The sequence below is a fragment of the Somniosus microcephalus genome, chromosome 9 (assembly GCF_052327205.1).
Source record: "Somniosus microcephalus isolate GS21.2 chromosome 9, FLI_Smic_1.0, whole genome shotgun sequence".
In the NCBI taxonomy this organism is placed as follows: domain Eukaryota; kingdom Metazoa; phylum Chordata; class Chondrichthyes; order Squaliformes; family Somniosidae; genus Somniosus; species Somniosus microcephalus.
This window is the reverse complement of record NC_140995.1, coordinates 28290590-28317084: the sequence shown is the minus strand read 5'-3', so window position 1 is coordinate 28317084 and position 26495 is coordinate 28290590. Positions and strand designations below refer to the sequence as shown.

General features: G+C 42.7%; 1 protein-coding gene across 1 annotated transcript in view; it reads right to left on the bottom strand.

Moving 5' to 3' along the window:
• csmd1b (CUB and Sushi multiple domains 1b) overlaps positions 1-26495 on the bottom strand; it is a 1295488-nt gene that overhangs the window by 758345 nt on the left and 510648 nt on the right. The window contains exons 8-11 of the mRNA XM_085996460.1: positions 15272-15454; positions 12353-12679; positions 8503-8697; positions 5671-5809 (exon numbers count right to left, since the gene is read on the bottom strand). Of these exons, the coding sequence (XP_085852586.1) occupies positions 5671-5809; positions 8503-8697; positions 12353-12679; positions 15272-15454 (844 nt within the window). The remainder of the gene's footprint in view (positions 1-5670; positions 5810-8502; positions 8698-12352; positions 12680-15271; positions 15455-26495) is intronic.

Genomic DNA, 26495 nt, shown 5'->3' with positions numbered 1-26495 from the left:
CATGGAAATCCTCCTGATTCCACCAGTCATAAAACCAGCGGGAGGGATGCCTTTACGAAGCAGTTGTAGTGCCTTATAGCAGCTGGACGTGGGATCCGCTATGTCATATCCAAACCACAATCGATCTTAGAGATGGACTGCCATTCAGAGAGTGACAAATCAATAACTGAGCAGCCAGCATTCAAAATTATGTACTTTGAAAAGTTAGGCCAGACCAGCCTGTGCCTTCACCGCAACAGATGATATCCCACTGTCCCCATAGGCCAGATGCCCTGAAAGGATTATTACTAGTCCTAGCCCCTTTAGGGCTACCTCGGATCAGGCGTATTCCTCAGACATTCACTTTCATCTAATGTTTGAGGTAGCCGAATCCTAAAGACGCTTAATTGGGTCTAAAGGTCCAGACTATCTCTCCCTAAAGGAAAGGAACAACCTGAAGATGTTACCATCCTCCAGATAGCAGTTTTAATAAGCTTAGCTAGACTGTAACCTTCCGAATATTATGAGGGTCCGGAAAACTCCCTCAGAATTCTGCAACTCCTCACCAAGGAGCGTACAGAGATTGAGTTCGTGAGTTTGATACAGAAGTATTATGTGAGACAATTCTAAAAATATATAGATTTATTAAAGAACTGACATGTAATTACAGTAGGTGTTTCAATCACAACATTAACAGTTCCAAAAACAGAAAGCTTACAATTCTATTATCAGAGATCCTTATTCTCAAATCTTAACTTCACTACATTTTTACAGTTCTTAGTCTTTTTCCAGGATATACACCAAAATCAAATACCTTTGATACCCGAGGTACAAAGAGGTGTAGACTTACAGAGCCTGCCTTTGAAGCCGAGAATCGCTTTGCCCCTTCAAGCGAGTCTATCATCCCATTTGAAAGTTCAATTTTTATACCCTTTTGCAGTGGTATTTCCTTTGAAGTTTTCTGCTGATGTAAGCTAATTATCTCTAGTCATTTTTCTGCTGACCCCTGCTAGTCTTACAGTTAGATCAGCTGGTAGCATTAAAGAATTATGCCTCTACCCTAGGTGTTCGAAGCTTATCATAAAAAACGGTGTAACCAGCAGGTGCATCTATTTGATGTCATTTTTACCAAGGTCTTCTGTTTGTGTCTTTTTATGATGTGTAATTTAAAACTCCTCAACCAGGGTGAGCTGTGCAATTCTTATTTACCTCAGCTGGTTGCAACACAGAATCGTGTCTCCTGTGTTTCATTTGATGTCATTTTTACAAAGGCATATGTTTCTTAATTTTCTGTGTTTCTTTTCAAAGTGTAATTTAAGACACCTTAACAGGGTGTACCATTGTCTTTTTTCCAGTGCTGCAAACTTCAGGAGCCTCCAACCTCCTGTTTCAATAAGGCTATTGATTCAGTGTCAACAACTTATCTTATCTCAATAGCCTGAATGCTGTTCACAGCTTCTCCATTGTTGAGGCTTTTAGATTCCCAAACCCAGTTTGTCATGTTTCAATAAGGCTAGAATTATTTCATAGAATGGTGTATTCTCCTGAATATGGCTTATTCCTTCACAGCCCCATTAGCACTGTTAACAGCACAGATGCCTGCCCCTATCATTCCCTGAGCATTGGATGAGGTTAAGGCAAGGGCTAGCAGGCAGGCAGATGTCCCATCCTGCTGGACTTCTGGCAGTGAAGCAAGGCTCTCAGAATCTGGGTTATATCATTCAAATTGTAAATTTTACTGGCTGTCAAGAATGCCAAGAATGAATATAAAATGGGACAAAAAAAATCAAAGCACTGTACTTTAATTTAATGCAACTGACTTGCATTTATATAATTTGTCTTGAGTGTATGCAGTGAAATGTAAAAGAGTTGGTAGCCAAAATAGACATCATTACACAATGGGATACTAATGTATGAATGCTTAATGTATTTGTCTGAAATTCCTTTCTCCACTGTTCCATTTAACACCTATGCTAAAATAGCAAAAGAGTAATTTCAGACCAACGCATTAGACTTTCAAATTGTCGTAGCATAAATTCAGGCCCCCAAGACTTACTAGATGTTACAGCATTAAAAGCCTCTCCTTTGTTGGACAATTTTGCTAAAATGTAACTACACAAACAAGGTCAAAAAGATAAATAAATTGACAGACACGCATGGATGATCATTTTTAAGCAGGCTTAATGAAACAGTTCAGTACAATGATCAAAAGAGGCTGTTGTTTGCCGAGAGGGAGAGAGAGAGACTTTCAGTTCAAATCCAGGTCTGAGAGAGAGAGATGCAACAGAGTTAATCTTTCAGTGAATGTGTATTGAGCATCACAAATAAATTAACAGCTTTCACAGAATTAATTGCACATCACAAATTTGTCCCAGGATAGGAATCCTAATACTCAGCTAAATGTTTGCGAGCCAAGATGTTAGTTGTTCCAACAAAACACAACTTTCCTGAGGATAATGTGTAGGCAGACTGGAAACAAAGCTCGGTCTCTGGCTTACAGTAAGTACCCCAGCCTTACCCTTCCACCTTTAGTATATTTAGTTCCAGTGATATTTTTCTATCCTGTGTCCCAAGCCAGAGGGAAATGAATCTTTAAAATCAACATGCCTATTTGTGCTAACATATAACTTGACTTTCTCCTGTACAATGCACTTGAAATTTGAGCAGACTTTCTTAATGTAAGCATTATTCCTACCCCCAAATCAAAATTAAAAATATAACTAGAGTACAAATGATTTCTTTTAAGACTGCACCTGGAGTACTGCATACAGTTTTGGTCTCCATATTTAAGGAAGGATATACTTGCATTGGAGGCAATGCAGAGAAGGTTCACTAGGTTGATTCCTGGGATGAAGGGATTGACATATGATGGGATGGTTGAGCAGGTTGGGCTTATACTCATTGGAGTTTAGAAGAATGAGAGGTGATCCTATTGAAACATAAGATTCTGAGGGGGATTGACAGGGTGGATGCTGAGAGGATGTTTCCCCTAGTGGGGGAATCTAGAACTAGGGGGCATAATTTCAGAATAAGGGGTCGCCCATTTAAGACGGAGATGAGGAGGAATTTCTTCTCTCAGAGGGTCGTGAATCTTTGGAATTCTCAGAGAGCTATGGAGGCGGAGTCATTGAATATATTCAAGGCGGAGATTGACAGACATTTGAACTACTGGGGAGTCAAGGGGTATGGGGAGAGAGCGGGAAAGTGGAGTTGAGGCCAAGATTGGATCAGCCATGATCTTATTGAATGGCGGAGCAGGCTCAAGGGGCCGATTGGCCTACTCCTGCTTCTGTTTCTTATGTTCTTATGTCTTCAGTCAACAGCATGCACTGCTTTGTGCATTGTTGCTTTTGTCTCCTTCTCTCCTGAAGGCACTGACTCGTGCAAGAGTACAGTTCCACATGCAAAAGCAACCCTCCATTACCTCATCTAAGTGGCCTTACCCAACATCCTTAGCACATGGGCAGAGACAGCATTTTAGCAATACCAATGTCTGAGCTACGACAACACAGATCAGGGATCAAACCTATACCTTTCCTGATGCATAAGACTCAGTAGCACACCAGGCCCAGCATTTGGCAACTGAGCCATCAAAGGGAGTGCTGACATTTCTAAAGTTCTAGCTTTAAATAATTATTTGAAATTTGCATAAAAAAGACATTTGAAGAAGCTACACCAATTTACTGTGCATTTTGTTTAAATTAGATCAACATTAATAATGACTAATGAAGCACATATTTAAGTGCCCACATCTTAGTAAAATAACAGTTTAAGCAAATATGGCTGATACCGAGAATTCACAAAAGGACTGGGTGTTTTGCTGAATAATAAACCATTGGGTCTCAGCAGTCTGTAGGGCAAGTGAGTTATGCATGTTTGATTTACCAGTATATATTTTACAGTATATAACTCAGTCCTATTGTGTATTTTTTCATATTATAACTTGTATGATAGCTAGAAATATTTGACAAATTTAGCATAAGTACATAAATGCACTGAAGTGTCCAGACTACACAAGTTACATGCTGAGATCCATGAGATGCCGCAGTTCAAAGGGAGCCATACAAACCTTTTTCAAGAAAAAGTCCCATGAAGAATCTTCTTATGTGGGAAAGAGAACTGGATTTGAATGACACAGTGGGTTAACACACTGAACTCTGATTTCTGAGATTTGGGTTTAAATTTATTCCAGTTAACTGGGATGAAACACTTTTCTCCCCTGGGTGTAAGTGAAAGTTGGAAATCTACCTCATAGAGTTGGACAAGTGTGAGGTGGACAGTGACAGTGACTCAGAGGAGGGTTGTGGTACCATGGAATAGGGACCACCGAGAGGGGTGCGAGACAGGTCATCGTGGGAGATTCTAAAGTCAGGGTTATAGTCAACCTTTTTTTGTAGTTGTAAATATTACGGTGCCTCTGTGATGAAAGGGTGAAGGACATCGCAGAACTTGCAAGAAGGGAAGGAGGGCAACCAAAAACCATGGTCCATGTTGGAACAGTTGAGGTTTGGAAAAGGGATTTCAAGGAATTACGCTCTAGATTGAAAAACATGTCCTCAAAATGGTAATTTCTGTATTCTTTTCTGCACCAAGTGCTAGACAGGGTAAGGAAAAGAAGATTAGGAAGGTAAATGGTCTCCTTCTGTAAAATGTCTAAGGTTCTCTGAATAGGAACAATCAGCTGATGGCAACATTCCATTCATGTCATGATCTTGCCGGAGAATTCTACGGCCGCCCGTTATACGCAGCACCTGATATTCAGTTCCTGCGTATAGCCGGCGGTCGATCCTATATCGCCCGTTTTGCCCCACCGCCCGAGATGAATTTCTAGGCCTAGTTGCCATAGAGATGTCTATGTGTGCAACATTGAAGGATTATGAGTCAATTCTGTGAAATGAACTTCCTCTTTAAAGCTGGTTTTCACATTTAACTTCAACTGCATTTTTCTCCCAGTTTCCAGAATATACTAGCACTCTCTGCTGATTTCCACTTAAGACAAACTGCAGGAACATTTCTGTGATTGCAAGTCTTTGTTTATTGCAAGAGAGACTGGAATTCCATTACTGTTAAATTCTGGAAGTCGATTCAAATTCCAATATTGAACTTCCAGCAGCCCAAAGGTGGATTCTTTGAGAAATCTATAACATGATTAACAAACAGGATGTATGAGGATGGTTAGAATGGGGAATTCTCTGACACAAACCATTGTTGAAGTAGAATCCATCAATTATTTTAAAATGGAATTAGATCATTTCTTGAAAAAGAGGAATATTAAGAGGTATGGGGAGTGGGCAGAAAAGTGGAATTTAGACTAGATCCCTCACAAAGAATTTAAAAGAATTATAAACGATGGACCAAATGGCTTGTCTCTATGCTGTAATATTCTACAGTTCTATGCTATCTATAATTGTGCTCGTAATACTTAGTGGCAGAACATCAGGATTACAGTACTTTTTTTCCATTATATTAACAGGCTGTCAAAATTTGATTCCTTGAAACCTTGCTATAATGTAAAATGAGTGTTAGCTGTCTATTGAACTATTGGACAAATATATTTGAGATCCATTTTTCAACATTTGCAATTTAATCCTGCTTCTGGTATTAATAAGAAAATGCATATTTTGAGACAGATAATGATAAAAGGATTAAAGGTCAATTTATTTTTTGTTAAAAGAAATGAAAATGAATAACCTGTCAAATGTTATTTTGATGGAATGTCGTAGTTCTGCTTCAATCACCCATTCACAGTTCAGTGAGTCCTTGTAATATCCTGGCCATCCTGGAGATAGAATTACACCACTAGGTGCTGTCAAATGGCCACCACATGGTGCTGTCAGATAAGAGATAAAAATACAGAACTCTGTTTAAGTACAAACAACTTCATTCTTCAAGCAATCAAATATTTCACGTAACAAAAACATTGGCCCCAATTTTAACTCCAGGTGGATTCCCAGTAAAATTACAGTTGGGTGTCGATGATGTCATTGGACCGCAACATGCATATGTAAAGAAGAACCCTGTTGGCTCCGGGCGCAGGTCCTTGCTGCCTGTTCAGGAGAGCAGGTAAAAATCGCAGACGTTGCGATCATGGCGGTTTTCGGACTGTTAAGAGCCAGGGCGATGTTAACCGCCCACCCGCCAGGTTTCCTGCGGAGCGAGTAGGATCGAAATTGCCTGCAATGTATATGCTGCTATTTGTAAAGACTTCACAGCAGTAAAAGAGTTCTCAATGAATCAACAAGTACATTGTAGACAACACAGGTCAAGCCAAGGTGGTTGGTTATTATGCTGATGCAGTGTGCCACAGCATGCCAGTGATTTCTCATATGGTGAGTTTCCCTGATCTCACCCAAGCTCCACAAACGAAGGAGCAATGTAAGCTAAAGAGGTTTTCTCACAGGTAAGGAGGGACAAAAATGAAACCTGTGAACACCGGCTCCATTTTTATAGGGGTCTATCACTGGGTGTGCAAAGGGCCCACCTGTTTCAGGTGATAGTCCAATTTTAACATGGTACGAGCCTGCGCCGTGCATACTCTGACCAGTTCCACCAGCGATGGAACCGAAGAGGGCCGCTAAAAGTAGGTGTTGAATCATTGTCGTGGGCCCCGAAGGACAAGGACCACTCCTCCGAGGCCCACAAAAATAATCTGGGCTGCTGCTGCCCCGGGACCCCCACCCACTAAGATCGTGACCACCCCCCTCTCGAAACTTACCTTGCTGACAGCTACCCCAGCCCGATTTTGAGTCCTCAATCTGACAAGCAACACCGGGATGCCTAATTGGCACCCCGCACCTTGCCTGCCAAATTGAAATGATGTCAGGGCCTCTTCGCTGCCGGAACGGATGGCTGACCAACGCACTCCACTAGGCAGTGGCCCAAATGTCAAAATAGACCCTATTGAATTAAAGGGAATGTGGAGGCATAAATTGGAAATTGGCTGATGGGCGAGTAGTGGTCAAAGGAGTTTTTTTCAGATCAGAGGGATCTAAGCAATTGTGTCCCCAGGAGTCAATCTTAGGACCATTGCTGTATGTATGATCTGGAGCATGGTTGACTGTGCAGAGGATCACAAGTGATTTGAGAACATGGGTAGGTTAGTCGATTGGGTAGCTGGACAGTTAGATGAAATATAATGTCGCAAAAATAAATGAGGCGATACGTTTTGGGAGAAAGAATGAGGAAATGCACACGAAAAGGTGAAACTGTAGAAAGAATAGAAGAGCAGCGACACTTATATAGATAAATCTTTAAAAATGGGAAGACAATTAATAAAGCTGCAAAAAAGCAAATGGGATCCGAGGTTTTATAAATTGGGGCAGGGAGTACATAAGCAGAGGTAATACTAAACCTATATAAGTCTTTGGTTAGGCAGCGATTCGAATATTACGTCCAGTTTTGGGCACCCTACTTTAGGAAGGATAATAAAATGATGGACAGGGTACAGACTTACTAAGGTTATAGCAAAGATAAGAGCTTTTAGTTATGGAGGAGACACTAAAGTAACTGGGGCTCTTTTCATTAGAAAACTGAAGTTTAAATACGGATCTGATCGAGGGGTTTTGATAAAGTAAATAAGAACAACTATTTCCATTGGTCAATGATTCAGTAACTAAAAGTTATCACCTTCAGATCATCATCAAAAAAAAACCAAAGCAGAGGTTAGAAAATGTATTTTTGTTTACACACAGAGGGTTGTTAGGACATGGAATGTCCTACCAGAAGGAGCGGTGGAAGCAGAATCCAAAATAGCTTTTAACAGGAAAGAGGTTATACATTTGAAATAAATCTATATTTGTACAGAGGAAAGGCCAAGGAATGAGACTAAAGGGAATATGACATACATAGGACCTCAATGCAATTCAGGTGGTCGACTGGGTAGAGCATGCTCAGTAAAACCCGATGGTCAAGAGGAAAAGGCCCCAAAAAGATAAGTCTAAAATTATTTTTATGGGTCCAGGAGGAACAGGGATTCTTCTCTTGAGCTTTCAAGAATAATGTGGACCATTGCCACCACAAGCATCTTTCCCTTCACCCTCCCCACCCCAAGACCTATCTTCCTGGCGCCTGGGCCAACCTCCTGGCCACACGATGTTGCATTGGTCTTGAGTTAGTAAGTTGCAGCAGGTTGCCCGTTAAGGGTATGCAGCTCGCCAATGGCATTTAATGATGTCCCGCCCTCAAAATGACTCCTGCCAGGGGGTTTGGGCAGCTGGCCCTCATGTTCTACCAGCTGACTGTCCGATAGTTCAAATATCCCCTTAAATGGTTAGTCCTTTTAGAGAGCCAGGACAGGCATGATTGGCTGAATGGAATCTTCTGACCTGTAAATTGCTGTGATTCTATTCTGTACTTTCAGATTTGATTTCAATTGACAATCTATTACAATATCGGGAAAATAGATTTATTCCATTGTACAGTATATCATTATAATAAAAGAGTAACCAAAGCCACATTGAGGGGTTTGCAACTGTAATTGCAATTTCATCGTCTCTGAATAAACATGCCATTTGCAGCAGTTACCTTCACATCGTGGGACAGCAGAATTCCAGATGACATTCCCCTCCTGCATCATGCAGGTTATGGTCTCGGATCCTTGTGTTTTAATAAAGCCTTCATCACAGTGGAAAGACACGGAACTTCCCAAGAGGAAAATATCGCCAAAGCGTCTTCCATTGACTGGAATGCCAGGGTCGTGACATTCATTTTGGCCAAAAGCTGGTTAAGAATAATATAAAAAGAATACTCTTACTGTCTGAAAATGACTCAGAAACAATTTTTAAAGAATTCCTTTTGGCTCTTACCCCTTTCACCATTATGCATCGCATATGTGTTTTTGATTTCACTCTAGTTGCCAATGTACAAGATTTTGGCAGCACCAGCATCTTTATGGAAGGGGTTCTTTATGGGGGTTTTTTGTGTGAACTTTGTGCTGAACAGTGACTACACTTCAAAAAGTACTTCATTGGCTGTAAAGCACTTTGGGACGTCTGGTGGTCATAAAAGGCATTATATAAATGCAAGTCTTTCTTTTCCTTCTGATTAAAGTGAAGAATATCAGTATTGGGGAGCGGAACACCCTTCAGTATAACATTAAGCATACTTAAGTAACATTGGCATTTTAGTGTCAAATTAGGGGGCAGTTTTGTGTTGTGGGCCTACTGAGAGTTCCCAACACTCCATTCGTGGACAGCCCTTACAGCCAACAGACAGGGGAACCCTTCATGTCATCAGAGGCAAAAGCTTACTCTCTAACTCACTGCATCATCCAGTCCCTCACTTTTGGGGTCTAAATGACAATGTTTCACACTCGTGCAACATTCTTTTAAGAAATACAAAAAAAACCAGATCAAATACAACAGAATATGTAGCAAAATTAGTAAATTATTAACAATTTACAGACAAAAAACAGATATTCACAATGATAAAGGAATTAGGACAGTCATAAAAGATTCTACATCACACACTTTCACTGGCTGGGAGGTCAGATGGGTCACCTCCTCCAGTGCTGTTCTGACACTAAATACTAGAAGGTGTGTGAGGGACGCTTGATGCGATTCCCTTTTGATTTTCCCTCTCTCCTACGAGGGGAGAAGACAAATCAAAATGTAACAGTTAGCTGACATCTCACTTGGGTTTTAAAAATATGCAGATTGTAGGGGCAAAGGAAGACTGAGGGAGGTAAGAAGTTCCGCACTTTTGAGATCTTGAGAAAGAATATGCTTGAGTAGGAGCTGGTGAAATTGAATCCAGTGGTAACTTTGCATGTAATGGAGGTTCTATACATTAGCTTTGCACAATATTGAATTAAAAATAGGGAGAGGGAATCTGTGGTTACTTTTGTGTGATCGTTATTTTCATAAAGTTAGCAATGACAAAAATTCAAAAGTTGGGAAGTACGATGGTGTAGTACATTGGAGCCTGGCACACTGCACCGTGACCTCACTCGCTGAGGTCATGACCTCAACTGTGCTACAACGCACAGCAAAGAATAATTACCTATTCCCTCCCCTTTAATTTTTTTATTCACTTTTGTGCAAAGCTAATGTGTAGAACCTTCCTTTTGTGTAAAGTGCCATCCTGATTAACTGAGATCTACCTGCTGTTGAAATTCAGACGCTGCACCATCTCCTACTCAAATTTAATCTTCTCCAGGGACAACAATGTGTAGGAACTACTTGTCATGAATCTTATCATGACTCATGAAGTAACACTGGGCGGCCAGCTGGTGGCGCCGTTCAAGGAGTATAAATACTCAAGCGTGGGCCCAGCTTGCTCAGGATGTTTCTGTAACCAGGAACTAGTGATGTAACTAGAATCTCATGGTTGTGAAACAGTTGATTAAAGCCTTGTTTTATACTCAAACCAAGCACTCAGTTGTCTTTTTACATCACTACTTCCCTCCCTCAGCCTTCTCTTCCTCCTTTTTAAAAGCCAAGCTTGATGTCAATTCGCCATTACTTCTTTATTTATCTTCTCTCTTACTCTTTTCAACCTTGGTGCCCTGTATTATGTAGCTCAGCCCTTCACCCAGATTCACCAGTCCATTATTCGTACACAAGCACAGATTCCTATAATTACCCATTCCATTACACACTGTCTCACTTAAATCACTTGTAGTGTTTATAGCAATATATTTATAACTAAAGGGAAATTGGAACTGGTTGGACTCCTGCCAGAATAAGTCATATTTGTTTTAAGTAATTACCTCAAGCGTTATTTTTATTTCTTTGAAAGGTAGGTTTATCTTTTTTTTCTGTGCGGGCTTTCTCTCAATGAGTTTTAATATATGGATATTTACTGGTTGGCTGATTTCTCAATTTTTGTAATGCACTAGAAATTGATCACTCAATAATCTTATTGGTATTTCAGTAGAAGTGTGGCAATCTTGAGTTTTACAATCTGCACAAGAGTGAGCAATTCAGCAGCGCTATTTTCTTTAAGCTATAACGAGTTATTTTAGCAATAAAAGTGTTTGATTATTTGAGGCATCCCAGTTGGACTACCAGAGTAAGATTGTGTTCAAAAGTCTTGGGTCTGAAACCCAGCTTTGACTGTCATTTGAACTCTCTTGCTTTCTCTGAGGGCAAGTTTCAGTAATTCTTGGTCAGGTCGCTGGGTCACTTGGTGGAGTCTCTGTGGTGGCAAAATGCTTCACATTTTGAGAGCGTGGGAAAACTAGCTGGGAGATTGATCCCATCTCGTGAATCATGCCTCCTCCTGTCAGCTGATATGGCGAGCCGATTACCAAGAAGTCAAATGATCCAAAATATTCTACCCACAAAAAGACAGCAAAAAGAGGATAAATGTGGGCTAAAAAAATTATTTGAATGAATTTCTTATTTACTGTATTCTCCATCCCTGTCCTTTTCATATAGAACAACAATGAATGCAGTTAAATTATGGAATTTAATAAGCAGGGGAGTTGAGATGTCAGATGACATTCATGAACCATATGTTCTTACCTTCACGAATTTTAGCAGAAGGATGTGACTATATAACAAGGAACATTTTGTTGATATAGTTTAACAACTATTTTGGTGACTATTTTCCAGAATTCCCATATCTAGAGTGACTAGGATTTGCATTTACAATTCTGTGGGTTGGCAGATAAAGGAGCCTTCATTTCTCAATCCCGATTGATTTTCTTTCAAGTTTTTCTTTCATAACCCTTTGATGATAGCACTCCGGCTTAATTTCTTCCACAGCATCTCTCAAACTCGTGACCTCCACCACTTAGAAGAACAAGGGCAGCAGGTGCATGGAAACACCATCACTTCCAAGTATGCCTCCAAGTCACACACTATGTATCATTGTTCCTTCATTGTCACTGGGTCAAAGTCCTAGAACTCTCTACCTAACAACACTGTGGGAGTAGCTTCACCACTTAGACTGCAGTGGTTCAAGAAGGCAGCTAACATCTTCTCAAGGGCAACGAGGGATGAGCAATAAATGCTGGCCTTACGAGCAACCCTCATATCCCCAGAATAAATTAAAAAGAAACACATTTTCCAAGACTGAGAGAACAGCCTCTTGCAAGTTTACCACCAATGTTGCTCTTTAATAGCTTCCAGCAGACATGCGAGAGTGGTCCTGTGGAGCCGTCCATTCAATTTACCTTCACCACAGTGGGGAAATGGCTGCCATCTGCTTGGCACTTCCATGCACAACAATAGCTGGGATTGGAATGTAAATGAAGTGGGGGGTTCAACCCTACAATAACCCATCCCGCAGTGCTAGGTATTGGTGGTGTAACATGCACCTCCCCATCGCAACCTATCAGGCTTTCATTTTTCACACTTGAAATTTATTAGACTGAAAATGTAAAAGCAGACAACATTCACTGGAACAAAATTGAAATCTCCCGATTTACTTGTGTAAGTGATGTTAAAGCCCCGGCCTGTAGTGGAATGATCAGACTGGAATTCCAGGCGGGTGATGTGCCCGTTACTGGCCAGTTGCGAAGGCACGTCATCGCCGGAGAAAGTTCCTAGGACTGCAGAGTCAGCAGTCCCATCATCCTTTATTGTAAGGTAATCAAACTGAGGCTCAACGTCAAAATCATTAAAAATCAGGTGAATCCTGCTCGCTGGTTCTGCAATGATCAGCCACACGCAGTTCATGTTGTTGCCATACTCCTCCGGGTAGTTTGGCGAGAGCACGACTCCAGATGGTGCAGTAAAATTGAAGAAACAGGAGACTGTCCAAAAAACACAGAAAATAATACAGTCTCACAGTATAAATCACTAATCCAATGAATGCAAACAGTTACATATTACACATTTCAATTACTTTCTGCAATGAACACCAAAAGCAGCAGGCTGGAAGAAAAAAGAGGACTCTTAATCCTTTAAAGAGGCATCACACTCTTTCATTGGTCCACAGAGGCTGAATCTTTAAATTAATAACTAAATGTATTTAATATTCTTTTCATATATCACCGCACTGTTATAACAGGCCGGATATTCCGATCCCTACGGGTGTGTACGGGCTGTGCACACACCCGTAGGGACATCGGAAATGCCGGTTTCAGGCATGCGAAGCACATACGCTGAAAACCAGCATTTCCGATTGGTCAAGATTGCTCTTGACAGATCGTACGCCTGACCTGGAGAAGGGCCTCTGCAGGTGGAGAGTTCCGCTTTCTGGAGAACCTCCGCCCGCTGAAAACCTTTAGAAATCTTACGCCTGGTAAAAGCAGGCGTAAGGCCTACTTTTACCAGCATAAGAGTTGAAAAAAGTAAAAAAAAAGTTTTCACTCATTTATCATTTAAAAATAGTAAGTTTATTTTTAGCCCTGTAAAAAAACTTGAATTATTTTTTTCAAAAAATTAAATTTTTGTTTAAAATATTTAATTTATTGTAATTTCAACTCATTTTAAAAATGTCATTTAAAAAATGTATTTACTGTTTTACAGTGTTTTTGGGGTGATCTCCATTCATATATTTGACAGGTCTATCTGTCAAGTGTATGAAAGGAGATTCCCTTCTTTGATTGGCTCCCCATGGCCCACGTGATCCCAGGGACTCTTGCGAACCACATGCGCCTCTGGGATACGTGGGCCCTGCGCATTTCGAGTTGGAGAGACCCAGGAGCAGAAGTGTCCGGACCTCGGGAGCCCTCAGTTAAATCCGTAGATTTTTTCCAGATCGGAGGCCTCCGCACGCGAGAAGCCTCCGATCGGAAACTACAGGCCAATGTTCAGTGTGTGGCAGTTCATGACTACAGTTCAGCAATCAAACCAATTTTTATGATCAATTCAAAGAACTTTTATCCCATAGATAAGGAAATATCTTAGTATGAAGATGTGAACTTTTGACATTTTTGAAGTGCAGCTCATGTGGAGTCAATAGAATGCACTCTCTGATCCACAGCGATAAAGGTTGTCTTTAAAATTTTAAAGAGTTTTGATAAAGTCAACATGGAAAGATTATTTCCTGTGGTTGAGGAGGCAGTGGCCATAGGTCAATTTAAAATGATGACAAAGAGAGTAAGGGGAAAAAGTAGGAGAAATTCCTTTACATAGAGCTGTTAGAGCATAGAACGTCACAGGGACAGATTGAGACAGAGACCATTGCAACTTTTAAGGGGAAATTGGATAAATATTTAAAGCAGAGAAATATACAAGACTATGGGGAGAGTGCAGAGCAATGGGATTCATTTTGAATTGTTCGAGCAAAGAGGTAGCACAGATGGGTTGAATGGCCTGTGCTGTTAACTTCTATGGGTGTTTTTAATGTACTGTATCATGAAAGATTGAAATTAATAAAACTATACTTGGTTTGATGATAGTGCATGAGTGTGTTAATGGGAAACAGAAGTGATGAAATTTGATCTTATCACAGTAAACCATCATAAAAAGTTTAACATAACAATGAAAGGTAATTCCTTTAAAAGGAAGTCATTACGTTGCCACTCAATGCCAGTGTTTATTAATCCTTTTCAAATATGTATAAAGCAGGAATGCCTCTTACTAATTTGCACAAAACACTAGTTCATAAAAACAATCTTTAATTATGTTTTTGTAAATTTTCCGAATTAATTTCACCTAAAAAAAAATGTCGAATTTAGCCATTTTGGATTAGATCATGGTGAAGTCTTGAAGCTAGCTTGGCATTAGCATAAGCTGAAATAATGAGGAAAAGAGCACAGCATCCAGCTCTGGGCCAGGACTACTTCACTAACCTAGTCCTAAAATCTCCTCTCAAAAGCACTGAACTGCTTTGGCTTTTGGCCTGGAAAATCTCAGCTATGGTTGCTCCTTAGTAACAAACTAAGATGCAATTTATAATTGCAAAAGGTGGCCAAAATGGAGGAAGAGAAATAAGTTGATTCAGCCTTGGAACCCGCCCTGCCACCCGAGTATGCAGCAGTGCCTAGCCAGTGACACGTTTTCTGAAGTTGGGTAGCTCCTGGACCAAATCAAAATTGCAGCCTCATTAAAGTGAATGTTGCCACTTTGGAACATATGTCTCTGTTAGTGTCATCATCTCAGCTGCTGTGGAGGGAAGGAAGCCTGAAGTGATGGGTCTCACCAGCCATTTAAATGTAACATGAGTGGTTTTAAGTAATTAATATAGCACTTTGACCAGAACGTGCATCCATGAACATCCCTTCCCCTTTAGAATTACTCGAGCAAACAATTATTAATCCTAAGGTGACTCCAATGTATTTGATTAATCAAAAATATGACAGATGAAATGTTCCTGGAGGAGCCATCTTTGAAAGGCTCAGAAAGCATTAAAGTGAAATGACAAGAAGAGACAAAAATTTAAACTTAAAGATTCTTACAGACACAACTCGGTTTGTTGCCAGACCACTGATTGTTTTGTTGGCATGCGATTGTCCGCTCTCCCACCAGTTCAAAGGCTGATTGACATTCAAATGTCAACATGTCTCCATGTAAAAAACTGTCCCCACTTCTTTTGCCATAAACTGGAACACCGGGGTCACCACAACTTCCCTTTTCGATCTCTGGGAAAAGAGAGAAAGAAATCAGTGAGTCGAAGCTTGTATGCAGAAAACTCCAAACTGAAATATCGCCGATTGTGCCCGGGAGAATGACACCAACACAGAAAATGTTAGAAATACACAGCAGGTCTGTCAGCGTCTAAAAAGAGAGGAGACAGGTTAGTGTTAGGGCGTAGATCCCTCTTTGGAACTCGTGTCATAATATCCCCACGTTCGTCTCAAATTTCCTTCTGTGATATTCCAATCAGACTTTAGTCAATGTTACATAATCCTGTAAATAAAGTCACAGGAGTTCCTTGGTTTTGTTAATTAAAATGCACAGAAACACTTATTTTGAGGTCTATTTTGTGTTCATGGTGTCAGAACAGAAATTCATCTCCTTAAAGCTCTGACCTCTGCTCACGTATTGGGATAGTAGACAGTTTTTTCTTATTACTGACCGAGTTAAAGTCACCGGAAGGCAGGTCCCACTACCATACAACAGCATGGCCAGCTGCGCTCCAACTACTCCTAAAGGTACCTGATGCAGTGCGGTAAATGTAAACTTAAAATAATGCAAATAAAAACATAAGAGGTGATTTTCGCATTGCTACCACCCTGTTTGCACTCAAGAGAGAGGCTGGAAGCAAAATCCAGCGGCGGGTACTTGCGCCAGATTATCACTGTATTGACGTCTGTCCTGATTTTCAGACAAACTTGCATTGTGGTGGTCAGAACATCCATCGGAAACGAACAGGAGCATCGCACATAAATGCAAATAGGGTCAACTGACACAATTAAGACCCAAATGCCATTTATGCCTCTGCTCGCCTGATTATCAGCACTTCCTGCTCCAGCCAAGGGATCATCAGCAATGTTCCCGCTAAGATGCGTGGCCGCGAAGCAATCGCAAAGGTCCCGCGCAGGCCGAGCACCAGCTTTTACACCGCGCATGTGCAGAAATTTAAAGGGACCACGCATTAAAAGAGACAGGCTGCGCAGAGCAAAGCGCCCCTTCGTGGGAACACTGATCACCAGCTGTTGCCAAGTAAAGCTGGCTGGAGCTTTTTGCAGACATTTTTGGGGGCAGTTGCTTGTGGGTTTTGCATCTTAACGCAGCTGAAATTTTAGGTAGCTGCCGCACCAAGGTCTATGCACGTGTTGCCTGTCGCTTCTTTTTGATCCTAATGCCAAATACACCACCCCTTTAAGACGCTGTCGCAGGCCTTTCACAAAGGACCGTCCAGCCCGATTTTCTGCCACCAAATTGGCAAGCTGCCTACTGGAGGCCAAATTTCGCACTACCAGCTGGCCAGCATTATAAAGAGTACCCATCACAAGAACTGATTCGGTCCCAAACTGACTCCTCTAGGCAGCCACCACACAAGCAGCGCTCACCACCCGCTTGATTAATACACACACCAAAATCACCCCCAGGTTATGCATGCACCATCCTGTTGTATGTTCACATGGCTTTGAGTTTAAATTTACTGCGTTAGGAGCAGGTTTAGTGGAGAAGGTAAGTGGGTCTATGAGGAAGGAAAAATTGATATGAGTGGCCATGGTTTTCATTTCTTCCCTAAGATAGTATAACTGAGTTCAATGAACACACAGGTATGAAATTGGAATTGCAAGCTTTGATTATAGCTCCACTGGGGTTAAAAATTGAATAGCGCACCAACTTCGTTTAGCGCCCCGGAAAAATTAGCACCCCCGCGCCGGAAATTGAGTGGTTGTGCCCTATGAGGGAAGCGGGGCACAACTGGAAGCACCCCGTATCCCTCTTGGGGCGCTGCGAGTCAATATCGCGGCGCTATGTGCCGCGGTATTGCAGGCCTTCCTTCCGTTCTTAAAGGGGAGGGGCCTTACGCAGCTGGGCCCCCGGGGATCGGGAGTGCCGGCAAAAGAGCCCGGCTCTTGGAGCGCAGCCGGCACTCCACGGGTGGTGAGGGGGGGGTGGTTCAGGAGGCCAGGGACGGGAGCATAGGCAGCTGCTGGCAGATGGCCAGCAACAAAAATGGCCGCCCTGCACCTCGCCTTTAAATTGTGCCTCCTCGGCTGCAGGTAGGCCCCACTGACCCTGTCGGACATAGTGTCCGGTGGTAAGTCAGGGGGCGCGCCCCAAGATCGCGGCCGGGGCACGAGGGGGGCGCCGCGCATGGCGATGACGTCATCGCTGGCGGCGCAGCGCCGCAGGGCGCTACCGGTTAGCACTGCCACTAACCTCCTGCTGAATTTCACTGGAGGCGTGGGCAGCGCCATGCCCAGGCACTAGTTGCTTTGCGCCCCGTTAGCCCCCTCTTAGGGTGCTAACGGGAGGCGCAAAGCAACCGAATTTTAGGCCCAGGTCTCAGCAGCAACAAGGTGTCAGGGACATCATAAACTCTTGTCTCACTAGCGTTGTGACCTTTTGCTAAGTTGAAAACTGGCCAGAGGGCTGGTTGGGAATGGAACATGAATGGTCCTTGTACGCGAATCACAGAAAATTAACATGCAGGCACAGCAAGCAATTAGGAAAGCAAATGGTATGTTAGCTTTTTATTACAAAGGGATTGGAGTATAAGAGTAGGGGGGGGGGAAACTGGGATGATTTGCGCCTCTCATTAGCGCCCCCGGGGGGGGCTGTAAAATGGCGCAAATCCCCTAGTGCCCAGGAGTGACACCGCTAACGCCTCCTGCGAAATTCAGCGGGAGGTTAGCGGCAGCATTAGTGCCCCGCGGCGCTGAGCCACCAGCGATGACGTTATCGCCATGTGCAGCACCCCAGCCAGAAACTTCGCTTGCGCCCCCTGTCCTATCGCCGGACAATATGTCCGACAGGATCAGGGGGAGGTTTTGCAGTGGCGGCGGCAACGCTACTTAAAGGACAGGTGTTGGGCGGCTATTTTTATTTTGGCCGACTGCCATCACCTGCCCCCTTTCACCTTTGTATGCGGGGTGCCGGCTGCGACCGCTGTTTTCACGGCACGCCGCTCCCCGGTGGTCCGTTGAGTAGTAGCTGCCCAAGCAGGATGTGGAACATTTTCCAGTAGCGCTCCTGCTTGGGGCATTACCACTGAATTTATGGCCGAGGGGCACTAACTTTGTCGGGGCGCTAAAATTAGCACCCCGGCGACAATAGCACCCCAAAAGGGGCGACACACAATTTTTCCCCACAGAAGTCTTAATGCAATTATATGGGGCCTTGGTGAGACCACACCTGGAGTACTGTATACAGTTTTGTTCACCTTACCTAGGGAAGGAACATGAATGATCCTTGTACGCGAATCACAGAAAATTAACATGCAGGTACAGCAAGCAATTAGGAAAGCAAATGGTATGTTAGCTTTAATTACAAAGGGATTGGAGTATAAGAGTAGAGGGGGGAAAAACTGGGTTGATTTGCGCCTCTCATTAGCGCCCCCGAGGGGCGGTAACAGGGCGCAAATCCCCTAGCGCCCGGGAGCGACACCGCTAACGCCTCCTGCGAAATTCAGCAGGAGGTTAGCGGCGGCAGTAGCAGGATATACTTGCCTTAGAGGGAGTGGAATGAAGGTTCACTAGATTGATTCCTGGGATGAGGGAAATATCCTACGAGGAGAGATTGAGTAGACTAGGCCTATATTCGCTAGAGTTTAGAAGAATGAAAGATGATCTCATTGAAACTTATAAAAATCTTAGGGGCTTGACAGGATAGATGCTGGGAGGATGTTTCTCCTGGCTGGGGAGTCTAGAACTAGGGGTCAATCTCAGAATAAGGGGTCGGCCATTTAAGAATGAGATGAGGAGAAATTTCTTCACTCAAAGGATTGCGAATCTTTGGAATTCTCTACCCCAGAGGGCTGTGGAGGCTCAGTCATTGAGTATATTCAAGACAGAAATTGCTAGATTTTTTGATACTATGGGAATCAAGGAACATGGAGAAGGAAAGTGGAGTTGAGATTGAAGATCAGCCATGATCTTATTGAATGGCGGAGGAGGCTCGAAGGGCCGAATGACCTACTCCTGCTCCTAATTCTTATGTTCTTATGAAGATGGAATCATGGCACGTGCGTTTATTCCACAATCCTGCATTCCCAGCGGGAAGCTATGCTGGCAGGAGTTACAACTACTGTAGTACTGATTCTCTGACCCACACTCCCTGTAAGAGTATTTCCCAACTGAAAGTGTGTCATCACGGAATTACCCATCTGATGTTTTCTTTGTTCCTGCTGAAAATATACAGAAAATCTGAATGTCCCCACGGAAGTGAAATAAGCAAACGTAGATACTTAACGATAAATACTTTTGTTATCCAATTGAATTTTCTGAACAGCCTGCTCAAAAACTGAACTAGTTGCACCCTAAATGAGAAGATCCCCTCTGTGGGCTACTTACAGTAAAATCATAAACACCTTTGTAAAGAATACATTTCCAATTTTGTTACAAAGACCAAGGGAAATCTCACCCCTGCATGCCACTCACTCTGTTGGGACTGTGGCACATTAAGATGAAGAAGACTCAAGAGCTGAAGGGAAGATATATATGGCAATAAATCTGGAAACACCAGTAAAACCACTGCGAGGTTGGCAGGTATATTGGTATGTCGTTAAAGCTTATTGAACTCTGATGCCAAGTAATAATTGCTTGATATATTAAAAGCCACTTCTATTCAATTTGTGGATGGCTAGGTCGTTAAAGATTATTTAATAATCGTACATTTAAAGAATAATATGTATTCAAAACAATATTGCCTTAATTGTGTTTGGCTTTTTTTAAAGCATTTATCTTATTCACATAGTGACTTTTATAATTCCTTCAAAGAAATAATTGCTACCACTTTTAACTGTTCGCTATACTAATTACATAAAACAACACTGCCATAATTTTATCTGCGTAACTTATACTCCAGAGGCTGCCTTTGGCTACAGTTTGCATGTCTGAAAAGGTATTAATTCATTTGTACTGCTTGGGCTTCTGCAAAAATATCTTACATATACATAAGAAAAAGCAGCTAAATGATGTTGTAAACTAGCTCTTAGTGAGAGTAATGGGGTTACTCTGTTAGTCTGAGTCTCCGCAGTTTTCAGTGGGAACAAGAGGTCCGTTTTTGATTTGATTCAAAGCCCTTTTTCTTGCACTTTTCTCATCTCCATTCTCAAAGGCATTGGGGGTAATTTTAACACTTGCAATAGTAGAAAAAATGGCGATGTCGAGTCGTCCCCCCATTCTGCACCTTTCCCGCTTTCACCCATTTTACACTATCGGCAGAAGTTAAAATTACTCCCACTGATTTATGCCGGAGTCCAGTTCTGTAGATGCTGGCTGACATTCAGTATCTCACCCAGTGGTCATTCTGCTGGGGGGGACAGCAGGGTGGGGGTGACAAAATCACAGAGGAGTCTGATTCTGTCCTCAAACCACATTCATCACTGGTGCACTTTCTAGGCCTGGAATGTTGGCACAGAAATGGGAACTTTGGCTTCACCACTCCCTAGCCAAGGGTGCTGAGGCTAATTGTGGTATCTCTATTGCAGGCCCAGCTAAGCTCGAAGATATTAGGAAATCAAATTTGGAACCTTCCTCGTCAGTATAGCTCAGTTCCACACTCGGCAATATAGTTACCTTGTTGTTGAGTCAATAAAATCTGAGACATTACTCCTGAACAGAGAGGAGCTAGGAAGGCCCACAAGGAGTGGATTGGACAAGTTGAGTGTTGAGGCAACAAAGGCGTGGACAAAGGTTTCAGTGGTAGTGAGGGTAATGCAAGGGTGGAGGTGGGCAATGTCGTGAAGTGGAGGTAAGCAGTTTTATTATTGGATAGGATTTTAGGGTTGACGCACAATTCAGGGTTGAAAAGGACACTGAGGTTGTAAACTGTCACGTTCATCTTGAGTGAAAAGCTGGCGAGGAGCACAGAGTTGGGGGAAACTGCATGGAGTTTTTGATGGAAGCTGAATATGATGGCTTTGGTTTACTCAACGTTCACTTGGAGAAAGTTCTGGCGTACTCACAAATTGATGTCAGTTCGGCAGATTGACAGAAGTGGTTACAGAATTGAGGGCGCTGGTGGAGCGCTAAAGATAGGTGTCATCAGCGTACATATGCAAACTGACCGCCACGTCTAAAGTGTCCAAGGGGCAGCATGTAAATGAGGAAAAGGAGAAGCCAAGAATTGAGGCAATTTATGTGGGTTTCAAGAGGAAAAGCCATTACTGGCATAAATATTTACACTGTTCTCAGAGAGATGGTTAAAAAGACAAAGGTGCAATTACATTCCCTCCTAGTGCTGTCACTGTTTTCACAAGCAAAAAAAAACTAAGGAGCAGGATAGGAACCAGAGTTTGGGCAGGGTGATTAAACAGGACTCGAGTTCCAGCGTTTCCGTCCAGCTCAATAAAATTTGTTGAAGATCTTGATAATTAATGTCTCCAACATACTTCAGTGAAGTAAGTAGAGAAACTGAACTTTGGATATCAGCGTTAAATTATAGAAATGCTTGGGCATTTTGCTCAAAAATTAGGCTGTCCACTCAAAACTGGGCAGGGGACTATGCATCTTCCCAACATCAGAAAAATTGGGCAAGAATTTGCGATCGGTATGACGGTGTACTCGAGTACGCCATCATACTGCTTTTGAAATGGACAGCAAGTTTGGGATTTCCATGTGCTAAATCCCGAACTTGTGATCTGTCAAGTTCCGACTTGTCAGATGATCCGCACCAACATTGAAATCCTAATTGCTGGCGCAGAGTTGGGCTAATTGCCCACCAACTGCCCAGCAATTACGTATGAAAATTTTACTTCTGGTGCAAACAGGTGCAGCATAAGGGGATACCTCCTGACAAGCTAATTAAGAAATTGCACTCCATTAATTAAAAAGGAAGGAAATGGGGAAAATAGCTTTCCAATTTGGACATGACAAAAATAAATTATTTGATTAGACGATTCTGAAATGCATATTATCAAAGATCGAGCATAGTTCCCAGAGACTAAAGGAATTCCAATGTGTATAAGAAAGCCGCACTTCATATTTGCTTTGCAGAGAGAAAACTTCTCCAGTTCTACTCGTAGCAGGTCTGGAGTCAGTCCTTTCTGGACGGCCTAACTGGAGAACACTTGGTTGTGTGTAGCCCAGAAGAGTAGTGATGATTTTCAATCAAATTATTGGAAATGTAACTTGTTCTAAATCAGTACTTTTAAAAAAAGCCAAGTAGCACCACAATTTTGAGCTATCCATACTTTTTTTCAAACACCCCAGACCACAAAATGACAAATTAAAATATATTGTTTAAATGGAGAATAGCCCTACGATCTGCAATAGTATTAATGAGAGACCTTCTGTTTGGAGCACCGGACCACGTGATCCCGGGTACGCTTCTGCACACGGTGCACCCCTAGGATCCGTGGGCCACTACGCTGTCCTCTACTCCGCAACGTCTGACAGTAACTTCTCGGAGGAGGGTTCCCAGCAGGTAAATGCGCATTCGGTTCTGATACCGGCGGCATAATCCTTGGTTACGCCACCGACCGCAAAATCCGGGCCATTATGTGTACCTGTCAAAATAAGGTGGCATGAATTTTTTCCAATATTTTTTAGGCCTATAGGTGAAAATTCAAATGTGTATGAAATCCCCCATTGAATCTCAAGAATTAATTCACATGGACCGTTTTTCTTCTAAAGGTTAGCGCCATCAGCACATGCTTCACTTCAGTCAATCAGTCACAATCAGTATCATCAGTCATTGTCCCACTTGCTAGGTCAAAATGTAGAAGTTTAACAGTGCATTACAATTCTGCAACCCACAGGGAAGTGACAGGGACAGGGGAACCACCAATGCATGCATGCTCCCTGCTACCTTCAGTCAGTCAATTCTGAAACTGCATGGTCAGTAGCCTTGGGAAAGCCTGTAGCCGAAAGCTCCCCCTTCAGCCCCATGAAGGAGAACAGTGTTTTAACACATGTCTCTTTAAATCAAACAACCCTGCTTCCTGTCTCATCAGATTAAAGTGTAGCATGAGCTACTGCGCTGAATGATAGTATTGCAGTTCTACACGCACACACACACGCACATTACAATAATATTTCACGTGACCAACAAAATTATGCAGCAGTTAGACTTTTTTAATTGTATTATAAATGATTGTGGGATGATGATTGTAAAATTACAGAGTCTGGAAAATATTTAAAACATTTACTGATAAGAATTAGAATTACACGACTGTTTACTCCTGCTGTTGGTATAAGGCATTCTTTCAAACTATTTTTGCCTCCTTCTTACCCTGTGCTTGGCCACTTTGTTCTGTTTTCCTGTAACAGGGAGGCCACTGGAAATTCTAATTTTTTATTGATTAGGAAGTAAATGATCCAACTAGTCAGTTGAAGACTAACACTATGGGGAAAGATGTGAACTGAAATGTGAAAAAATAGATTTATTCACTCGGTTTGCAAATGTCTCTTTTTTGAGATACTTTTGGCTACATCCATGTTGTCATTTTTTAACACCCCCCTTCCCCCACCACACCTTCTTACTGGGAAAGTAAACACTTTTCCACTTTCCTTGTACAGTGTAAGCTTCAAGCCTTGTCATTAAGATGTTTTTAGCACTCTCAGTCAAACTCTTACTGCACTCTGTTAACTCACTCTCACAGACACCAGAAAATAGCTGGAAGGGACAGTTTTATGTTGGATCAAGCACACAAATCGTGCCTGATGCTTTGTTGTTCTATTCCCTCGGTGGAGTTATTGCAGCCAAATAGGTTCTACCAACAATCAGATTCCTGTATATTTGGCTCTAAATGCTCTATTCGATTTCAATGCCCACTTTATTCATATCACTTGATCATTATAATGTGGAAAAGGTCTACTTCCCAATAACCATATGAAAACAAAGACCTAATATATTTCACTCTTTTTCATTCTCAGGATACGGACATTGCTGGCAAGGCCAGCATTTATCGCCCATCCCTAGTTGCCCTTGAGAAGGAGTGGAGAGCCTTCTTCTTTAACCACTGCAGTCTGTGTGGTGAATGTCCTCGCACAATGCTATTAAAGCACCTTCACCATATGGGTTTTTATCTGCTTTTTATGGCAATTTTCTCCCATCCTCCTTCTCCGATCACTGTGATTCATGCTGGGGTACAGTTCCACTGGCGCTGACAACCTTCTGGAACCTTACCTGCGTAGTCAATTTTTTGTTTACTCCATCAGTTTTCCCCCTTCTCTCCTGAAGGCATGGATGCCTTGCTGGGATACAGTTCCAAATGGGTCTGACATCCTCCGATAACTTGCTCAGGCGGCCATTATTTATACGTAAGCCTTAGAATTGAATGGTGGAAAGATAATTGACTGCAGGGGACATCATAGCTGAGCTGTATTCGGTTCTCAGTCAATGCCGACACATGCACACTTCTGGCTGAGGTCAGTGGAAAACTATGAGGAGGAGGAACTCTGGCCGATTTTTCGCTCCCTGACCCAGAGGCACTGGAGCTAATTTTAGCACAGCTGCCGCCGTCGCGTCTGAGCTAAGCATAGCACCAGGGATTGGACCTGGAACCTAATTGGCCTGTACGGCACAGCTACTCACTGACCAGATTTGCTGAGCAATGAAGGAGCCTTCAGCTAGTCTTTTATCACGTGTGCCCTAAATGGTAAAAGTTAACAGGCTATGCCAAATTGGGGAGGGTATCACAGACCCATTACAGCCTTGTATTCATCTAACAGTTAGACATGTACATTTATCATCAGGTGTCACTGGATACTTCGTAGTGCAGAGATGGCAATGGCTCCATTGCTGCTACCCTAAAGCAGGAGAAAGCAGAGATTTTTAAAATTTGTTCCTGGGATGTGGGCGTCGCTGGCAAGGCCAGCATTTATTGCCCATTCCTAATTGCTCTTGAGAAGGTGCTGGTGAGCCGCCTTCTTGAACCGCTGCAGTCCGTGTGGTGAAGGTACTCCCACAGTGCTGTTAGGGAGGGAGTTCCAGGATTTTGACCCAGCGACGATGAAGAAACGGCGATATATTTCCAAGTCAGGATGGTGTGTGACTTGGAGGGGAACTTGGAGGTGGTGGTGTCTCCATGTGCCTGCTGCCCTTGTCCTTCTAGGTGGAAGAGGTCGTGGGTTTGGGAGGTGCTGTCGAAGAAGGCTTGGCGAGTTGCTGCCATGCATCTTGTAGATGGTACACGCTGCAGCCACAGTGCGCCGGTGGTGGAGTGAGTGAATGTTTAAGGTGGTGGATTGGGTGTCAATCAAGCGGGCTGCTTTGTCCTGGATGGTGTTGAGCTTCTTGAGTGTTGTTGGAGCTGCACTCATCCAGGCAAGTGGAGAGTATTCCATCACACTCCTGACTTGTGCCTTGTAGATGGTGGAGAGGCTTTGGGGAGTCAGGAGGTGAGACACTCACCGCAGAATACCCAGTTTCTGACCTGCTCTTGTAGCCACAGTATTATGTGGCTGGGCCAGTTAAGTTTCTGGTCAATGGTGACCCCCAGGATGTTGATGATTGATTGAGCATGGGACCTTCCTGGTCGGTAAAGCTCAGTCCCAGACCAGACGGCTTTAAGAATATTATTTTGACAGATCTAGGGTTAGCACCGCACTTTAGTTTGGACCATCATTCTTCTGTGGTATCGTGACACCCGTCAGCACATCACAGCAGGTCATTTAATGTTGAAAATTTGTTATAAAGTTACGATTCACAAACTGTAAACACTAACTGTGATTGCTGCTGTACAGCATGACCATGAATAAATTTGAGCCTCATCCCTTTTTCGCATCAGCTGGAATGTCGTTCATTAATGGAGTCTGCGTAACATCTAACACTCCATTAATAATGCAGAGCTTCTGCAGTACAGGACCCAACTCCATTCCACTGAACGGACCTCATTTATACTGTGGGGCAGATTGAGCAAAGCCAGAACAACTACAGATGCACTTTTGTTACAAAAGATGCATTTATGATTTCTGATCACAGACCTTCCCCATTGCTAGGGAGAGCTCAGCTTGCCCGCAGCAGGAATAAAATAGCACTAGGTAATTGGTGGATTCAGCCACGACATACCTTTGCCACAGAGTTGCCTCTATAGGCAGAGCTATAATATCAAAT